This window comes from Oncorhynchus gorbuscha, linkage group LG01 (assembly GCF_021184085.1).
Source record: "Oncorhynchus gorbuscha isolate QuinsamMale2020 ecotype Even-year linkage group LG01, OgorEven_v1.0, whole genome shotgun sequence".
Taxonomy (NCBI): domain Eukaryota; kingdom Metazoa; phylum Chordata; class Actinopteri; order Salmoniformes; family Salmonidae; genus Oncorhynchus; species Oncorhynchus gorbuscha.
The window spans coordinates 40,990,378-41,005,810 of NC_060173.1; the positions used below are offsets into that span (position 1 = coordinate 40,990,378).

Here is a 15,433-nt window from a genome sequence, read left to right on the forward strand (position 1 = left end):
GATGCCATCTATTTTGTGAAGTGCACCAGTCCCTCCTGCAGCAAAGCACCCCCACAACATGATGCTGCCACCCCCATGCTTCACAGTTGGGATTGTGTACTTCGGCTTGCAAGCCTCCCCCTTTATCCTGCAAACATAACAATGGTGAGTATGGCCAAACATTTCTATTTTTGTTTTATCAGACCAGAAGACATTTCTCCAAAAAGTACGATCTTTGTCCCCATGTGCAGTTGCAAACCGTAGTCTTTTTTATGGCGGTTTTGGAGCAGTGGCTTCTTCCTTGCTGAGCGGCCTTTCAGGTTATGTCGATATAGGACTTGTTTTACTGTGGATATAGATACTTTTGTACATGTTTCCTCCAGCATCTTCACATTGTCCTTTGCTGCTGTTCCGAGATTGATTTGCACTTTTCACACCAAAGTACGCTCCTCTCTAGGAGACAGAACTCTCCTCCTTCCTGAGCGGTATGACGGCTGCGTGGTCCCATGGTGTTTATACTTGCTTACTATTGTTTGTACAGATGAACGTGTTACCTTCAGACGTTTGGAAATTGCTCCCAAGGATGAACCAGACTTGTGGAGGTCCACAATTGTTTTTCTGAGGTCTTGGCTGATTTCTTTTGATTTTCCCATGATGTCAAGCAAAGAGGCACTGAGTTTAAAGGTTGGCCTTGAAATACATCCACAGGTACACCTACAATTGACACAAATGAATTCAATTAGCCTATCAGAAGCTAAAGCCATGACATCATTTTCTGGAATTTTCCAAGCTATTTATTGGCACAGTCAACTTAGTGTACATAAACTTCTGACCCACTAGAATTCTGATATAGTTAATTATAAGTGAAATAATCTGTCTGTAAACAATTGTTGGAAACATTTGTTGTGTCATGCACAAAGTAGATGTCCTAAACAACTTGCCAAACGTATAGTTTGTTAACAAGAAATTTGTAGAGTGGTTGAAAACAAGTTTTAATGACTCCAACCTAAGTGTATGTATACTTTCGACTTCAACTATATGTACATATGTATGTATGTACTGTATGTGACATTTGTGTGTCAATTCTATTTGTCACGTGCACCGAATACAATGGGTGTAGACTTAACCATGAAATGCTCACTTACTCGCCCTGCCTAACGATGCAGAGTTAAAAAAAAAACTCTAACATTATCTTAAGGATTAAAATACACAAAAACGTAGCTATATACAGGGAGTACCAGTACCAGATCAATGTGGAGCTATATACAGGGAGTACCAGTACCAGATCAATGTGGAGCTATATACAGGGAGTACCAGTACCAGATCAATGTGGAGCTATATACAGGGAGTACCAGTACCAGATCAATGTGGAGCTATATACAGGGAGTACCAGTACCAGATCAATGTGGAGCTATATACAGGGAGTACCAGTACCAGATCAATGTGGAGCTATATACAGGGAGTACCAGTACCAGATCAATGTGGAGCTATATACAAGGAGTACCAGTACCAGATCAATGTGGAGCTATATACAGGGAGTACCAGTACCAGATCAATGTGGAGCTATATACAGGGAGTACCAGTACCAGATCAATGTGGAGCTATATACAGGGAGTACCAGTACCAGATCAATGTGGAGCTATATACAGGGAGTACCAGTACCAGATCAATGTGGAGCTATATACAGGGAGTACCAGTACCAGATCAATGTGGAGCTATATACAGGGAGTACCAGTACCAGATCAATGTGCAGGTATTTGAGGTAGATACAGAGCCTTCAGAAAATATTCACACCCCTTGACTTTGCCCACATTTTGTTGTATTACAAATTGGGATTAAAATGATTAATGAAAAATAAAACTGAGTGTACAAAACATTAAGGACACCTGCTCTTTCCATGACATAGACTGGCCAGGTGAATCCAGGTGAAAGCTATGATCCCTTATTGCTGTCAAATCCACTTCAATCAGTGTAGATGAATGGGAGGAATCAGAGGATTATTAAGCCTTGAGACAATTGAGACGTGGAGACATGGATTGTGTCTGTGTGCCATTCAGAGTGTGAATAGTCAAGACAACATATTTAAGTGCCTTTGAACGGGGTATGGTAGGTAGTAGGTGTCAGACGCACTGGTTTTGTCAAGAACTGTAACGCGACTAGGTTTTTCACGCTCAACAGTTTCCCATGTGTATCAAGAAAGGTCCACCACTCAAGGGACATCCAGCCAACTTGATTCAACTGTGGGAAGCATTGCGGTAAACATGGGCCAGCATCCCTGTGGAACGCTTTCGACACCTTGTTGAGTCAATGCCCCGAAGAATTGATGCTGTTCTGAATGCAAAAGAGGGGGAGTTCAATATTAGGAAGGTGTTGTTAATGTTTTATATACTCGGTGTAACTTGATTTAGAACAGTATTCAATCCCCTGAGTAGATACACGTTAGAATCACCTTTGGCAGTGATTACAGCTCTGAGTCTTTCTGGGTAAGTCTCTAAGAGCTTTGCACACCTGAATTGTACAATAATTGCACATTATCCTTACAAAGAAAATGTATTGAGCTCAATCCAGTTGGTTGTTGTTAATTGCTGGACATCCATTTTCAAATCTTACCATGGATTTTCAAGATGATTTAAATAAAAACTAACTAGACCACTCAGGAACATTTGTTGTAATCTTGGTAAGCAACTCCCAGTGTCTGCTGGAAAGCAGACAACAAGGTTTCCCTCTAGAATTTTGCCTGTGCTTAGCTCTATTCCGTTTAGTTGTATCCCCTAAAACAACGCCCTAGTCCTTGCCAATGACAAGCATACCCATAACATGCAAGCCTACCCTATCATGTTTTAAGGTATGGCCCAGGTGCAGACAGTGTTGAAGAAACTACAGTTTATTATGTAACAGGGGCAGGCAAATGACAGGTCAGGCAGAGGTTGGTAATCCAGAGAGGATGTAAGGCACCGGAACAGCAGGCGGGCTCAGGGTCAGGTCAGGCAGAGGTCGGTGATCCAGAGTAGTGGGGCAAAGGTACAGGACAATAGGCAGGGTCAGGGCAGGCAGAACGGTCAGAACCCGGGAAACTAGAAAACAGGAGCAAGGGAACAGGCAGGAGCAGGTAAACAAAACACTGGTAGGTTCTACGAACAAAACAAACTGTCAACAAACAGAAAACACAGGTATAAATACAGGGGATAATGGGGAAGATGGGCGACACCTGGAGGGGGGTGGAGACGAGCACAAAGACAGGTGAAACAGATCAGGGCATGACATACCCATAACACTGGGTGTATTAATACACCATCCAAAGTGTAAAATTAGTAACTGCACCATGCTCAATGGGATATTTAATGTAACAAAAAAATACCAATAGGTGTAATTTGCGAACCACAGGAAAACCTCCATGGTCTTTGTGGTTGAACCTGTGCTTACAATTCGTTGCTCGACTTTGGGAACTGTTTGTATGTGTGGAGTACAGAGACGGGGTAGTCATTTAAAAATCATTTTAAACACTTATTGCATACAGGTAGTCCATGCAACTTATGTGACTTCTTAAGCACATTTTTACTCCTGAACTTATTTATGCTTGCCATAACAAAAGGATTGAACACTTATTGACGCAATACATTTCAGCTTTTCATTGAGTTAATCTGTAAACATTTATAACAACTTAATTCCACTTTGGCATTATGGGCTATTGTGTGTAGATCAGTGACACAAAATCTAAATGTAATCTATTTTAAATTCAGGCTGTAACACAGAAAAATGTGGAAAAAGCCTAAAAGGTGTGAATACTTTCTGAAGGCCCTGTAGTATGTACATGGCAGGTAAATGGACAAGGCATCAAGATTGATAATAATACAATAAAATTTTAGAACGGAGGAGCAGCAGCATATGATGCGTGTGTATTTAGGTGTGCGTATGTAGTGTATAGACACTTGAACTGGCGTACTCAACTGGCAGCTTCATTAAATAGAACCCGCAAAACCCCATTCTCAACGTCAACAGTGAAGAAGTGACTCCGGGATGCTGGCCTTCTAGACAGAGTTGCAAAGAAAAAGCCATATCTCAGACTGGCCAATAAAAAGAAAAGATTAAGATGGGCAAAAGAACACAGACACTGGACAGAGGAACTCTGCCTAGAAGGCCAGCATCCCGGAGTCACAATTTCACTGTTGACGTTGAGAATGGTGTTTTGCCGGTACTATTTAATGAAGCTGCCAGTTGAGGACTTGTGAGGCGTCTGTTTCTCAAACTAGACACTCTAATGTACTTGTACTCTTTCTCAGTTGTGCACCGGGGCCTCCCACTCCTCTTTCTGTTCTGGTTAGAGACGGTTTGCGCTGTTCTGTGAAGGGAGTAGTGCACAGCGTTGTACCAGATCTTCAGTTTCTTGGCAATTTCTCGCATGGAATAGCCTTCATTTCTCAGAACAAGAATAGACTGACGAGTTTCAGAAGAAAGTCTTTGTTTCTGGCCATTGTGAGCCTTTAATTGAGCCCAGAAATGCTCCAGATACTCAACTATTAGCTAACATAAAGTGCCATTGGAACACAGGAGTGACGGTTGATGATAATGGGTCTCTGTACACCTATGTAGATATTCCATAAAAAATCTGCCATGAACGATGTCTATACTGTATTTCTGATCAATTTGATGTTATTTTAATGGACAAAAAATGTGTTTTTCTTTCAAAGACAAGGACATTTCTAAGTGACCCCAGACTTTTGAACGTGTGTGTGTGTGTGTGTGTGTGTGTGTGTGTGTGTGTGTGTGTGTGTGTGTGTGTGTGTGTGTGTGTGTGTGTGTGTGTGTGTGTGTGTGTGTGTGTGTGTGTGTGTGTGTGTGTGTGTGTGTGTGTGTGTGTGTGTGTGTGTGTGTGTGTATATATATGTATATATGTATATGTATATATGTATATGTATATGTGTGTATATATGTATATATGTATATGTGTGTATATATGTATGTATATGTGTGTATATATGTATGTATATGTGTGTATATATATGTGTATATGTGTGTATCTTCAGAGTGTGCATAGAGTTGGTGAAAGATGGAGCCAGGGCAGATAGTCCAGGTAACCATTAATTAACTATTTAGCAGTCTTATGGCTTGGGGGTAGAAGCTGTTTCTGAGCCTGTGTAGTCTGAGAGCTGATGCTCCGTTACCATTTACCGGATGGTAGCGGAGTGAACAGTCTTTGGCTTGGGTGGCTGGAGTCTGTCAATTTTCAGGCCTTCTTCTGACACCGCCTGATGTAGAGGTCCTGGATGTACTGGGCTGTCCACACCACCCTCTGTAGCGCTTTGCGGTTGAGTGTGCTGCATTTGCCATACCAAGCAGTGATGCAGTCAGTCAAGATGCTCTCGAAATTTGAGGGGGTTTCAGGGGTACCCCCACCTTGCGGGTGCTGTGGGGGTGTGTGCTACGCCATTGCTTCTAACTATAAGTAATCTAAGATGAGTCAGATAAATTATGTCCAGTTCAGGCCCCAGCTATGCTTTTGGTTTGCTAACTTGCTGGTTTGCTAAGTGGCTAGATGTTAAGATCAAGCTTCTTGGTTACAGCAGAGACATTCAATCCCCTCCTGGATCAAGATCCCTGTTGCCTTAATTGTTTTCTGCGTCAAAAATAGCGCCCCTTGTGTGCACATTCAGTAATATACCCTGGTATATATACCCTGGTATGGTACATAAACGGTATGAAGGTTTGAGAATCTGGATACCGCCAAACCCTTCTACTGAGCAAAACATTTAAAAAAAACATTTATACAATAACTAAATACATTTACAATCAAGGCAGGTAAAATGGTAATAGTTGGCTAGGTGCGAAATATATTTTCGATTGGGACTAGGACAATGACAAAAAGTGTGTAGAAGTGGGATTTAAGGCCCTGTCACGTCCGTCGAAAGAAGTGGACCAAAGTGCAGCGTGGTGGGCGTACTTTTTCCTTTTATTCTGGAATGTCGCCAACAAAACAAGAAACAAGATAAACAACCGCGAAGCTTACGAGGGCTAAGTGCCACTAATACACACTTGTCATAGTCCTAGTCCCAATCTAAAATATATTTCGCACCTAGCCAACTATTACGTGACAGGCCCGTTTTAAAAGTTCTGAGTGATCCCCAGTCCACCTGGTCGTGCTGCTGCTCCAGTTTCAACTCTTCTGCCTGCGGCTATGGGACCCTGACCTGTTCACTGTATGTGCTACCTGTCCCAGACCTACTGTTTTCGAAGCTCTCTGTCTCTCTACCACACCTGCAGTCTTTAACTCTGAATGATCAGCTATGAAAAGTCAACTGACATTTACACCTGGGGTGCTGACCTGTTGCACCCTCTACATCCACTGTGATTATTATTATTATATGACCCTGCTGGTCATCTATGGATGTTTTAACATCTTGGCCATGTACTGTTATAATCTCCACACCGTCACAGCCAAAAGAGGACAGGCCACCCCTCAGAGCCTGGTTCCTCTCTAGGTTTCTTCCTAGGTCCCTGCCTTTCATAGAGAGTTTTTCCAAGCCACTGTGCTTCTACATCTGCATTGCTTGCTGTTTGGGGATTTAGGCTGGGTTTCTGTATAGCACCCTGTAACATCGGCTGATGTAAAAAGGGCTTTAGAAATACATTTGATTGAAATTTGATTGATGGAGCGGCTCTCAGATTATTAGGGAAAGCATTCCATAGGTGAGGGGCAAGGGAGCAGAAGGCTCGGTCCCCCATAGTTTGGAGAAGTGTTTTGGGGACTTGAGGCAGTGGCTGTAGAGGAGAGTGTCAGGTGGCTCGCTATTGAGATGAGGTTGCAGACGTAGGTGGGGCTCAATCCATTCAAGGCTTTAAATGCATGAGAATTTTGAAATCGATCCTGTACACCGAGTATACCAAACATTAGGAACACTTTCCTAATATTGAGAGCTTCGGTAGTGATTTGGCTGGGAGGCCCCCAAACAGTGCATTGCTGTAGTTGATCAAAGAGTAATCGAAGGTGTGGATGAGTTTCTCTGCATTTGGCTGTGAGAGTGATGTTTTTTGAGATATTTTTAGGGAGTGGGGTCACGGCCAGGGTCGCCATTGTACAGCGCCCCTGGAGCAATTAGAGTTAAGTGCACAGCAACAGATCATTTTTTCTCACCTTGTCTGATCTGGTATTTGAACTAACAACCTTTCGGTTACTGGCCCATCGCTCTAACCTCCAGGCGACCTATGGATTGGGGGGTGCTCTCCCCTCTTTCTCCTGTAGTCACGTTCTGCTCGTTGGTCTTACTGACGTTGAGGGAGAGGTTGTCATGGCACCACACTAACACTAAACTTGATGTTGGAGTCATGCGTGGGTGAACAGTGAGTACAGGAGGTGACTAAGCTCACACCCTTGATGGGCCCCTGTGTTGAGGGTCAGCGTGGCGGAGGTGTTGTTATCTATCCTCACCACCTGGGGCTGTCCTGTCAGGAAGTCCAGGATCTTTTTACAGAGGACTCTACAAGGTGTCTTGAGTGTTCCACAGGGATGCTGGCCCATGTTGACTACAATGCTTCCCACAGTTGTCAAGTTGGCTGGATGTCCTTTGGGTGGTCGATCATTATTGATACACACAAGAGACTGTTGCAGTTCCTGACACACACACACCGGTGCGCCTGGCACCTGCTACCATATCTCTTTCAAAGGCATTACATCTTATGTCTTGCCCATTCATCCTCTGAATGGCACACACACACAATCCATGTCTCAATTGTCAAAAATCATTCTTTAACCTGTCTCCTCCCCTTCAGCTACACTGATTGAATAGGACTTATCAAGTGACACATAAATGTCTCCATTGTGATGTGCTGCTCTTGTACAGATGACCCGCCCCTGTTAATTACCTCGTTAATGATTCATCCTTGTTAATGATGTTTGCCGTCTCTAGAGCAAAGAAATTAGCAAATATGACGGCGGGAGAGAAAAGAGAGGGGGAATGTAAAAAATCTAACATGTAAGTGGGGGAGATTAGTGGGAGGGTTTCTGCTGGAAAGGAGAGCTCATCTTGTGCGGTAGAGGACATATTCTGAAAACTTTTAGCCCATCAGAAAGACTGGATTTCCCTGTGGAATGGCAATTCGGAGAGTCCCCATCTGTGAGCATAGCCAGCATAACTGTTTTGTACTGTAGCCTATTCACAGATTTGTCTGTATGTGACTTGAATTGTTTATGTATAGTCATCCTTTGTCCATTAATGCATCAACATATGAGTTTTTCCTCACACCCTTACAGCCTCTACAGTGCAGACTGACCTTTGCTGACCTACACATTCGTGTACAGTGAAGGTATTCTTCCTGGTCTGTATACAAACACATCATATGCTATAGATGTGTCCACATACACATGCCCTCACCTTTATTTCAACCCATACAAACCTCTCAGCATTTACACATGTACTCACCTTTAGTTCAATCCATACAAACCTCTCAGCATATACACATGCACTCACCTTTAGTTCAACCCATACAAACCTCTAAGCATTTACACATGCACTCACCTTTAGTTCAACCCATACAAACCTCTAAGCATTTACACATGCACTCACCTTTAGTTCAACCCATACAAACCTCTCAGCATTTACACATGTACTCACCTTTAGTTCAACCCATACAAACCTCTCAGCATATACACATGCACTCACCTTTAGTTCAACCCATACAAACCTCTAAGCATTTACACATGTACTCACCTTTAGTTCAACCCATACAAACCTCTAAGCATTTACACATGCACTCACCTTTAGTTCAACCCATACAAACCTCTAAGCATTTACACATGCACTCACCTTTAGTTCAACCCATACAAACCTCTCATCATATACACATGTACTCACCTTTAGTTCAACCCATACAAACCTCTCATCATATACACATGTACTCACCTTTAGTTCAACCCATACAAACCTCTCATCATATACACATGTACTCACCTTTAGTTCAACCCATACAAACCTCTCATCATATACACATGTACTCACCTTTAGTTCAACCCATACAAACCTCTCAGCATTTACACATGTACTCACCTTTAGTTCAACCCATACAAACCTCTCAGCATTTACACATGTACTCACCTTTAGTTCAACCCATACAAACCTCTCAGCATTTACACATGTACTCACCTTTTAGTTCAACCCATACAAACCTCTAAGCAATTACACATGTACTCAATTGTAGAATAGTTGATAACACATGCTTGACATTGAATATAAATAAAACCTCAGTGATTTGTTTTTCCTCCAGACAACAGACAATGGAAGCATCACTCAGCATTTTGATCAAAGGAGAGTGAATCAAGCAGGTTTCTGATGTTAAATACAGTATCTTTGAATCAACTCTCAACTTAAGTTTGATAAACATGCAATACAAATCAGCAGAACAGTGAAAGCAAGTCTCAGCTGTTTTAAGTTAATAAGAAACGGTTTAGCCTTCGATACTGCACTTGTATTTTTTTACACACCATGATAATTTAGCAAATATCTCATCTGCATGACAACATGGACTCAGGCGAAACTCACAGTAAACACATCTATAGAATCAATCTACAATAAAGCCTTCAATTGCTTTTCAGCAGTCTGTCTTCAGTTCAATGGTAATCATTCTCACTCCAAATGTTCTTTGAATAAGTTTTGCTGTGGAGATAGCTGCTGTGCTCCTCTTGAGGGTATTAGCCTGCACTGCTGATGTCCAGGCAGCGCTCTGCCTGATCAATCATTGTTTTGCTGGCCACTTTACTCTGTTCCTTGATTGTTTATCTGCTGTTCTCTTTTGCTCCTCAGACGTTCTGTTGTGTACTGATTTCAGATTGCATTTAGGAAACAATGATACTGTTGAGTCCTGGCATCAACTTATTGATGTGCCTATCTTTACGTGTGGACAACAGATGTTGTTTTCCCAAATGGGGATCAAATCTAAATCTAAATGACGTTTTATTTGTCAGATGCTTTGTAGACAACAGGTGTAGACTAACAGTGAAATGCTTTTACTCATGGGTCCATTTCCAACAATGCAGAGTTAATGACAAGATACAAATATAAATAGTGACGCAAGAAAGAAATACACAGTGAATAACAAGTAGAAAATAACATGGCTATTTACAGCGAAAATGACCTTAAACATTTATAAAATGGTGGATAATCATTGTTCTTTGTCATAGCTTGCTACATATTTACTCTATCTCATTGTCTCTCTTGTATCAGTGTGAAGATGGTGCTGCTGTGGACTGCTGGAGACATTTTCAAGACGACGTACTTTGTGATGAACCACAGCCCGTCCCAGTTCTGGGTGTGTGGGGCAGTCCAGATCCTCATAGACATTGCCATCCTGCTGCAGGTGCTCTTTTACGGCCAGGACATCAGGGTCAAACTGGGATGAACCCTATGACCTTATCATCCTACAATACATCAATGCTCTTAATCAAAGACTTATACCTAAACTTGTGTGCCTTAACATGTATATTTTTTAAAGATAGTAGATGGAGAATGCCAGAGAGGTATTGTGTATGTTTTACTATTTGATACCAGTCATTTGTGTCTTCATAGGTCATTTGCTTTGCTAGTTACTGAAGGGCAGTGTGTGTCCATCAGTCAATCTCTACCAGTTCCACAGGCAGCTTGAACGACACGACAGGCTACTCTGACTGATGCCTCCTTCACTGTGTACCTCAGTGTGTTTTTAAGATGAAATATAGCCATATGCATATGTGTGTCAGTGTGTGTGGGTTTCAGCATGAATTGATTTTAGCCATCGGCATTCTCCAGTGCCACAGGGGCCCTAGGGCACTGCATCGCAATGTTAGAGGCGTCACTACAGATCCGGGTTCAATCCCAGTCTGTAACCGGCCGTGATCGAGAGTCCCATAGGGCGGAGCACAATTGGCCCAGCATCGTTAGGGGAGGGTTTGGCTGGTGGGGCTTTACAAGTAGGCTGTCATTGTAAATAAGAATGTTCTTCACTGACTTGCTTAGTTAAATAAAGGTTAAATAAATCAAAATGGCAAGGTATTGGTATTTGGTATTTTATTAGAATCTCCATTAGCTGTTACTAAAGCAGCAGCTACTCTTCCTGGGGTTCACACAGAACATGAAACATGACATAATACAGAACATCAAATCAAATTTTATTGGTCACATACACATATTTAGCAGATGTTATTGCGGGTGTAGTGAAATGCTTGTGTTCCAACAGTGCAGTAATATCTAACAATTCACAACAATACATACATCTAAAGGTAAAAGAATGGAATTAAGAAATATATAGATATTATGATGAGCAATGTCGAAGTGGCTTTGACTAAAATACAGTATGTAAACATTATTAAAGTGACCAGTGATTCCATATCTATTTACATAGTGCAGCAGCCTCTAAGCTGCAGGGTTGAGTAACCGGGTTGTAGCCGGCTAGTGACAATGACTAAGTTCAGGGCAGGGTACTAGGTGGAGGCCAGCTAGTGATGGCTATTTAACAGTCCAATGGCCTTGAGATAGAAGCTGTTTTCCAGTCTCTCGGTCCCAACTTTGATGCACCTGTACTGACCTAGCCTTCTGGATGATAGCAGGTGAACAGGCCGTGGTTCGGGTGGTTGATGTCCTTTTTCGCCTTCCTGTGACATCGGGGGCTGTATGTGTCCTGGAGGGCAGACAGTGTGCCCCCGGTGATGCGTTGTGCCGACGGTACCACCCTCTAGAGAGCCCTGTGGTTGTGGGCGGTGCAGTTGCCATTCCAGGTGGTGATACAGCCCGACAAGATGCTCTCAATGGTGCATCTGTAAAAGTTTGTGAGGGTCTTAGGGGCCAAAGAGGCTCTGTTAAGGTTGAAGAGGCGCTGTTGTGCTGTCTTCATCACACTCTCTGTGGGTGGACCATCAGATTGCCAGTAATGTATACGCCAAGGAACCTTTCACCTTCTCCACTGTGGTCCCGTCAATGTGGATGGGGGCGTACTCCCTCTGCTGTCTCCTGAAGTCCTCGACCAGCTCCTTTGTTTTGTTGACATTGAGGGGGAGGTTATTTACCTGGCACCACTCCTCCAGGGCCCTCACCTCCCTGTAGACTGTCTCGTCATTGTAGGTAATCAAGCCTACTACTGTTGTGTCATATGCAAACTTGATGATTGAGTTGGAGGCATGTGTGGCCATGCAGTCATGGGTGAATAGGGAGTACAGGAGGGGGCTGAGCACCCACCCTTGTGGGGACCCTGTGTTGAGGATCAGCGTTGTGGAGATGTTGTTCCCTACCTTCACAAGACAAGAACAACTCAAGGACAGAACTACATGCATTTAAAAATGACTCACGTAGGCTACATATCAATACATACACAAAACTATCTAGGTCAAAATAGGGGAGAGGCGTTGTGCCGTGAGGTGTTGCTTTATCTGTTTGTTGAAACCAGGTTTGCTGTTCATTACAGCAATTTGAGATGGGAGTTCTATTTGAGATAATGGCTCTATATAATATTGTACGCTTTCTATGTTTGGGGACTGTGAAAATACCCTTGGTGGCATATCTGGTGGGGTAAGTATGTGTGTCAGAGATGTGTGTAAGTTGACTATGCAAACATTTTTGAATTTTCAACACATTGTTTCTTATAAAAATAAGTGCTGCAGTCAGTCTCTCCACAACTCTTAGCCAAGAGAGAATGGCATGCATCGTATTTATATTAGGCCTCTGATTACAATGAAGAGCAAGATGTCGTGCCGCTCTGTTCTGGGCCAGCTGCAGCTTAACTATGTATTTTCATGCAGCACTCGACTGCACAACTGGACAATAATCAAGAGCCTGCTTGACTTGCTTTATGGAGTGCGGTGTCATAAAAGTGGAGCATCTCTTTATTACGGACAGACCTCTCTCCATCTTTACAACCATTGAATCTATATGTTTTGACCATGACGGTTTAAGTCTCCTCAACTTGTTCAACAGCCACACCATTCATTACCAGATTCAGCCGAGGTACAGATACAATGCTCAGAATGTATACAGTACAGTACATCTACAGGAAGCATGGCCCACATAAATCACTGTCAAACAGCTATTTCTGGAGAGCAGCTTTCTCCTCACCAAGCAGAACTGCTGGCCTGTGACTGAGGGAAAGGAACTATATTGAACATTTTATACTTGGGATCACAGCTACCTAAATGACAGTACAATGATAGCAATTGATCCATTAAAACATACTGTTAGTCTTGGATTGTTCCTTAAAGCTTTGCTAACGAGTACTGTAGCCGCATTTTAAGAACTTCCAATGGTCCGTGGAGGGAATGTTGTGGAGTAAATCGTGATGGTGTTCTGAGTCTGGTCATTTCGAGAGACTAGAATGGAGGCTTTCCAGCTCAGTTAGTCTGGCGTCGTCATCAGTTCCATGCAGTTAAGTTTTATTAAGAGCCATTCGAGAAGACGGAGCCACCTATGATTTGTTAGGAAACAGCTTTATGGTCATCAGAGGGACATTTTGTTTTCTCCTTACATTGTTTCCTTAGTAGTTTAACACTAGACACTGCTGAAATGAAGAGAGATCAAGAGATGGATGCTGAATGTCTGTGCCTGCCTACCTGTCTTCCTCAACTATCCTCCATGAATGGCCACGCTATATGTGCCTGTGGCCTCCCAGTGCTGGGACAGTGATAATCATTTACGTGGCTAATGTTTGCACAGCGTGCAGAAAGTGGCCCTGTCTCGTTAGGTTTCCCATCTGTAGCTGACGGCCCTGCCTGCCTCTGCCTGGCAATGTGAAGCTGAAAACCAGGGACAGATTGCCTGTAAAGTGTGTGTGTGATGCCATCCTCCAAATAAAGAAAATAATTGGCACAACTTGTATTGGTGCTATTTCAAGAGATGTTCAAATACAGTGTAGGTATACAGTGTAGGTATACAGTGTAGGTATACAGTGTAGGTATACAGTGTAGGTCACCCCAATCGCCAAAACCTCTTTGCTCTTGTGTAATGATTTTATGTAAGTATAGAAAAAACAATTACATTATTTATCGTCCTTTTTATTCTGCCATATAATATAGGCTGTTGATGCAAGAAGGCTTCTTGCGTTGTTTTCTTATTGTTTTTATATCCTATAGGCTGTTATCTTGATGTTTATCAGGATGATTGTTTTTCTTTGAGCTCAGCATGTTTGTATACCTGTGTTCCTCCCTATGTTTAAATACGGGGTCTGTTGGCAGCCTTGTATACACCGGGAAATAATGGCCATCTATGCACACACCCGTCCAATGGCAAGTTACAGTTGAAGTCGGACGTTTACATACACCTTAGCCAAATACATTTAAACTCAGTTTTTCACAATTCCTGACATTTAATCCAAGTAAAAATTCCCTATCTTAGGTCAGTTAGGATCACCACTTTATTTTAAGAATGTGAAATGTCAGAATAATAGTAGAGAGAATTATTTATTTCAGCTTTTATTTCTTTAATCACATTCCCAGTGGGTCAAAAGTTTTTATACACTCAATTAGAATTTGGTAGCATTGCCTTTAAATTGTTTAACTTGGGTCAAACGTTTCAGGTAGCCTTCCACAAGCTTCCCACAGTAAGTTGGGTGAATTCTGGCCCATTCCTCCTGACAGAGCTGGTGTAACTGAGTCAGGTTTGTAGGCCTCCTTCCTCGAACATGCTTTTTCAGTTCTGCCCACACATTTTTTATGGGATTGAGGTCAGGGCTTTGTGATGGCCACTCCAATACCTTGACTTTGTTGTCCTTAAGCCATTTTGCCACAACTCAGGATGTGTGCTTGGGATCAATGTCCATTTGGAAGACCCATTAGCGACCAAGCTTTAACTTCCTGACTGATGTCTTGAGATGCTGCTTCTTTATATCCACATAATTTTAATCTCTTATGATGCCATCTATTTTGTGAAGTGCACCAGTCCCTCCTGCAGGAAAGCACCCTAACAAAATGATGCTGCCACCCCCGTGCATCAAGTTTGGGATGGTGTTCTTCGGTTTGCAACCCTCCCCTTTCTCCTCCAAACATAACGATGGTTGTTATGGCCAAACAATTATATTTTTGTTTCATCAGACCAGAGGACATTTCTCCAAAAAGTACAATATTTGTCCCCATGTGCAGTTGCAAACTGTAGTCTGGCTTTTTTATGGTGGTTTTGGAGCAGTGGTTTCTTCCTTGCTGATCGGCCTTTCATGTTATGTCGATATAGGACTCATTTTACTGTAGATATAGATACTTTTGTACATGTTTCTCCAGCATCTTCACAGGGTCCTTTGCTGTTGTTCTGGGATTGATTTACACTTTTCGCACCAAGTTACATCCATCTTCAGGTGACAGAAAGCATCTCCTTCCTGAGCGGTATGATGGCTGGTCCCATGGTGTTTATATTTGCGTACTATTGCTTGTACAGATGAACATGGTACCTTCAGTCATTTGGAAATTGCTCCCAAGGATGAACCAGACTTGTGGAGGTCTACAATTCTTTTTTCTGAG

The 15,433-nt window shown here is 42.5% G+C and overlaps 1 protein-coding gene across 4 annotated transcripts in view; it reads left to right on the forward strand.

Moving 5' to 3' along the window:
- The window catches only part of si:dkey-246g23.2 (solute carrier family 66 member 2), an 82,202-nt gene extending 71,218 nt beyond the window's left edge, over positions 1-10,984 (forward strand). For 3 of the 4 annotated variants that reach the window (XM_046352553.1, XM_046352533.1, XM_046352544.1), the window contains one exon: positions 10,191-10,984. In XM_046352553.1, the coding sequence (XP_046208509.1) occupies positions 10,191-10,365 (175 nt within the window). In that variant the 3' untranslated portion in view covers positions 10,366-10,984. Of the gene's footprint in view, positions 1-8,224; positions 8,278-9,234; positions 10,153-10,190 lie in introns of those variants that run through there. The other variant, XM_046352562.1, reaches the window with a different exon arrangement.
- Positions 10,985-15,433: the final 4,449 nt, after the last annotated feature.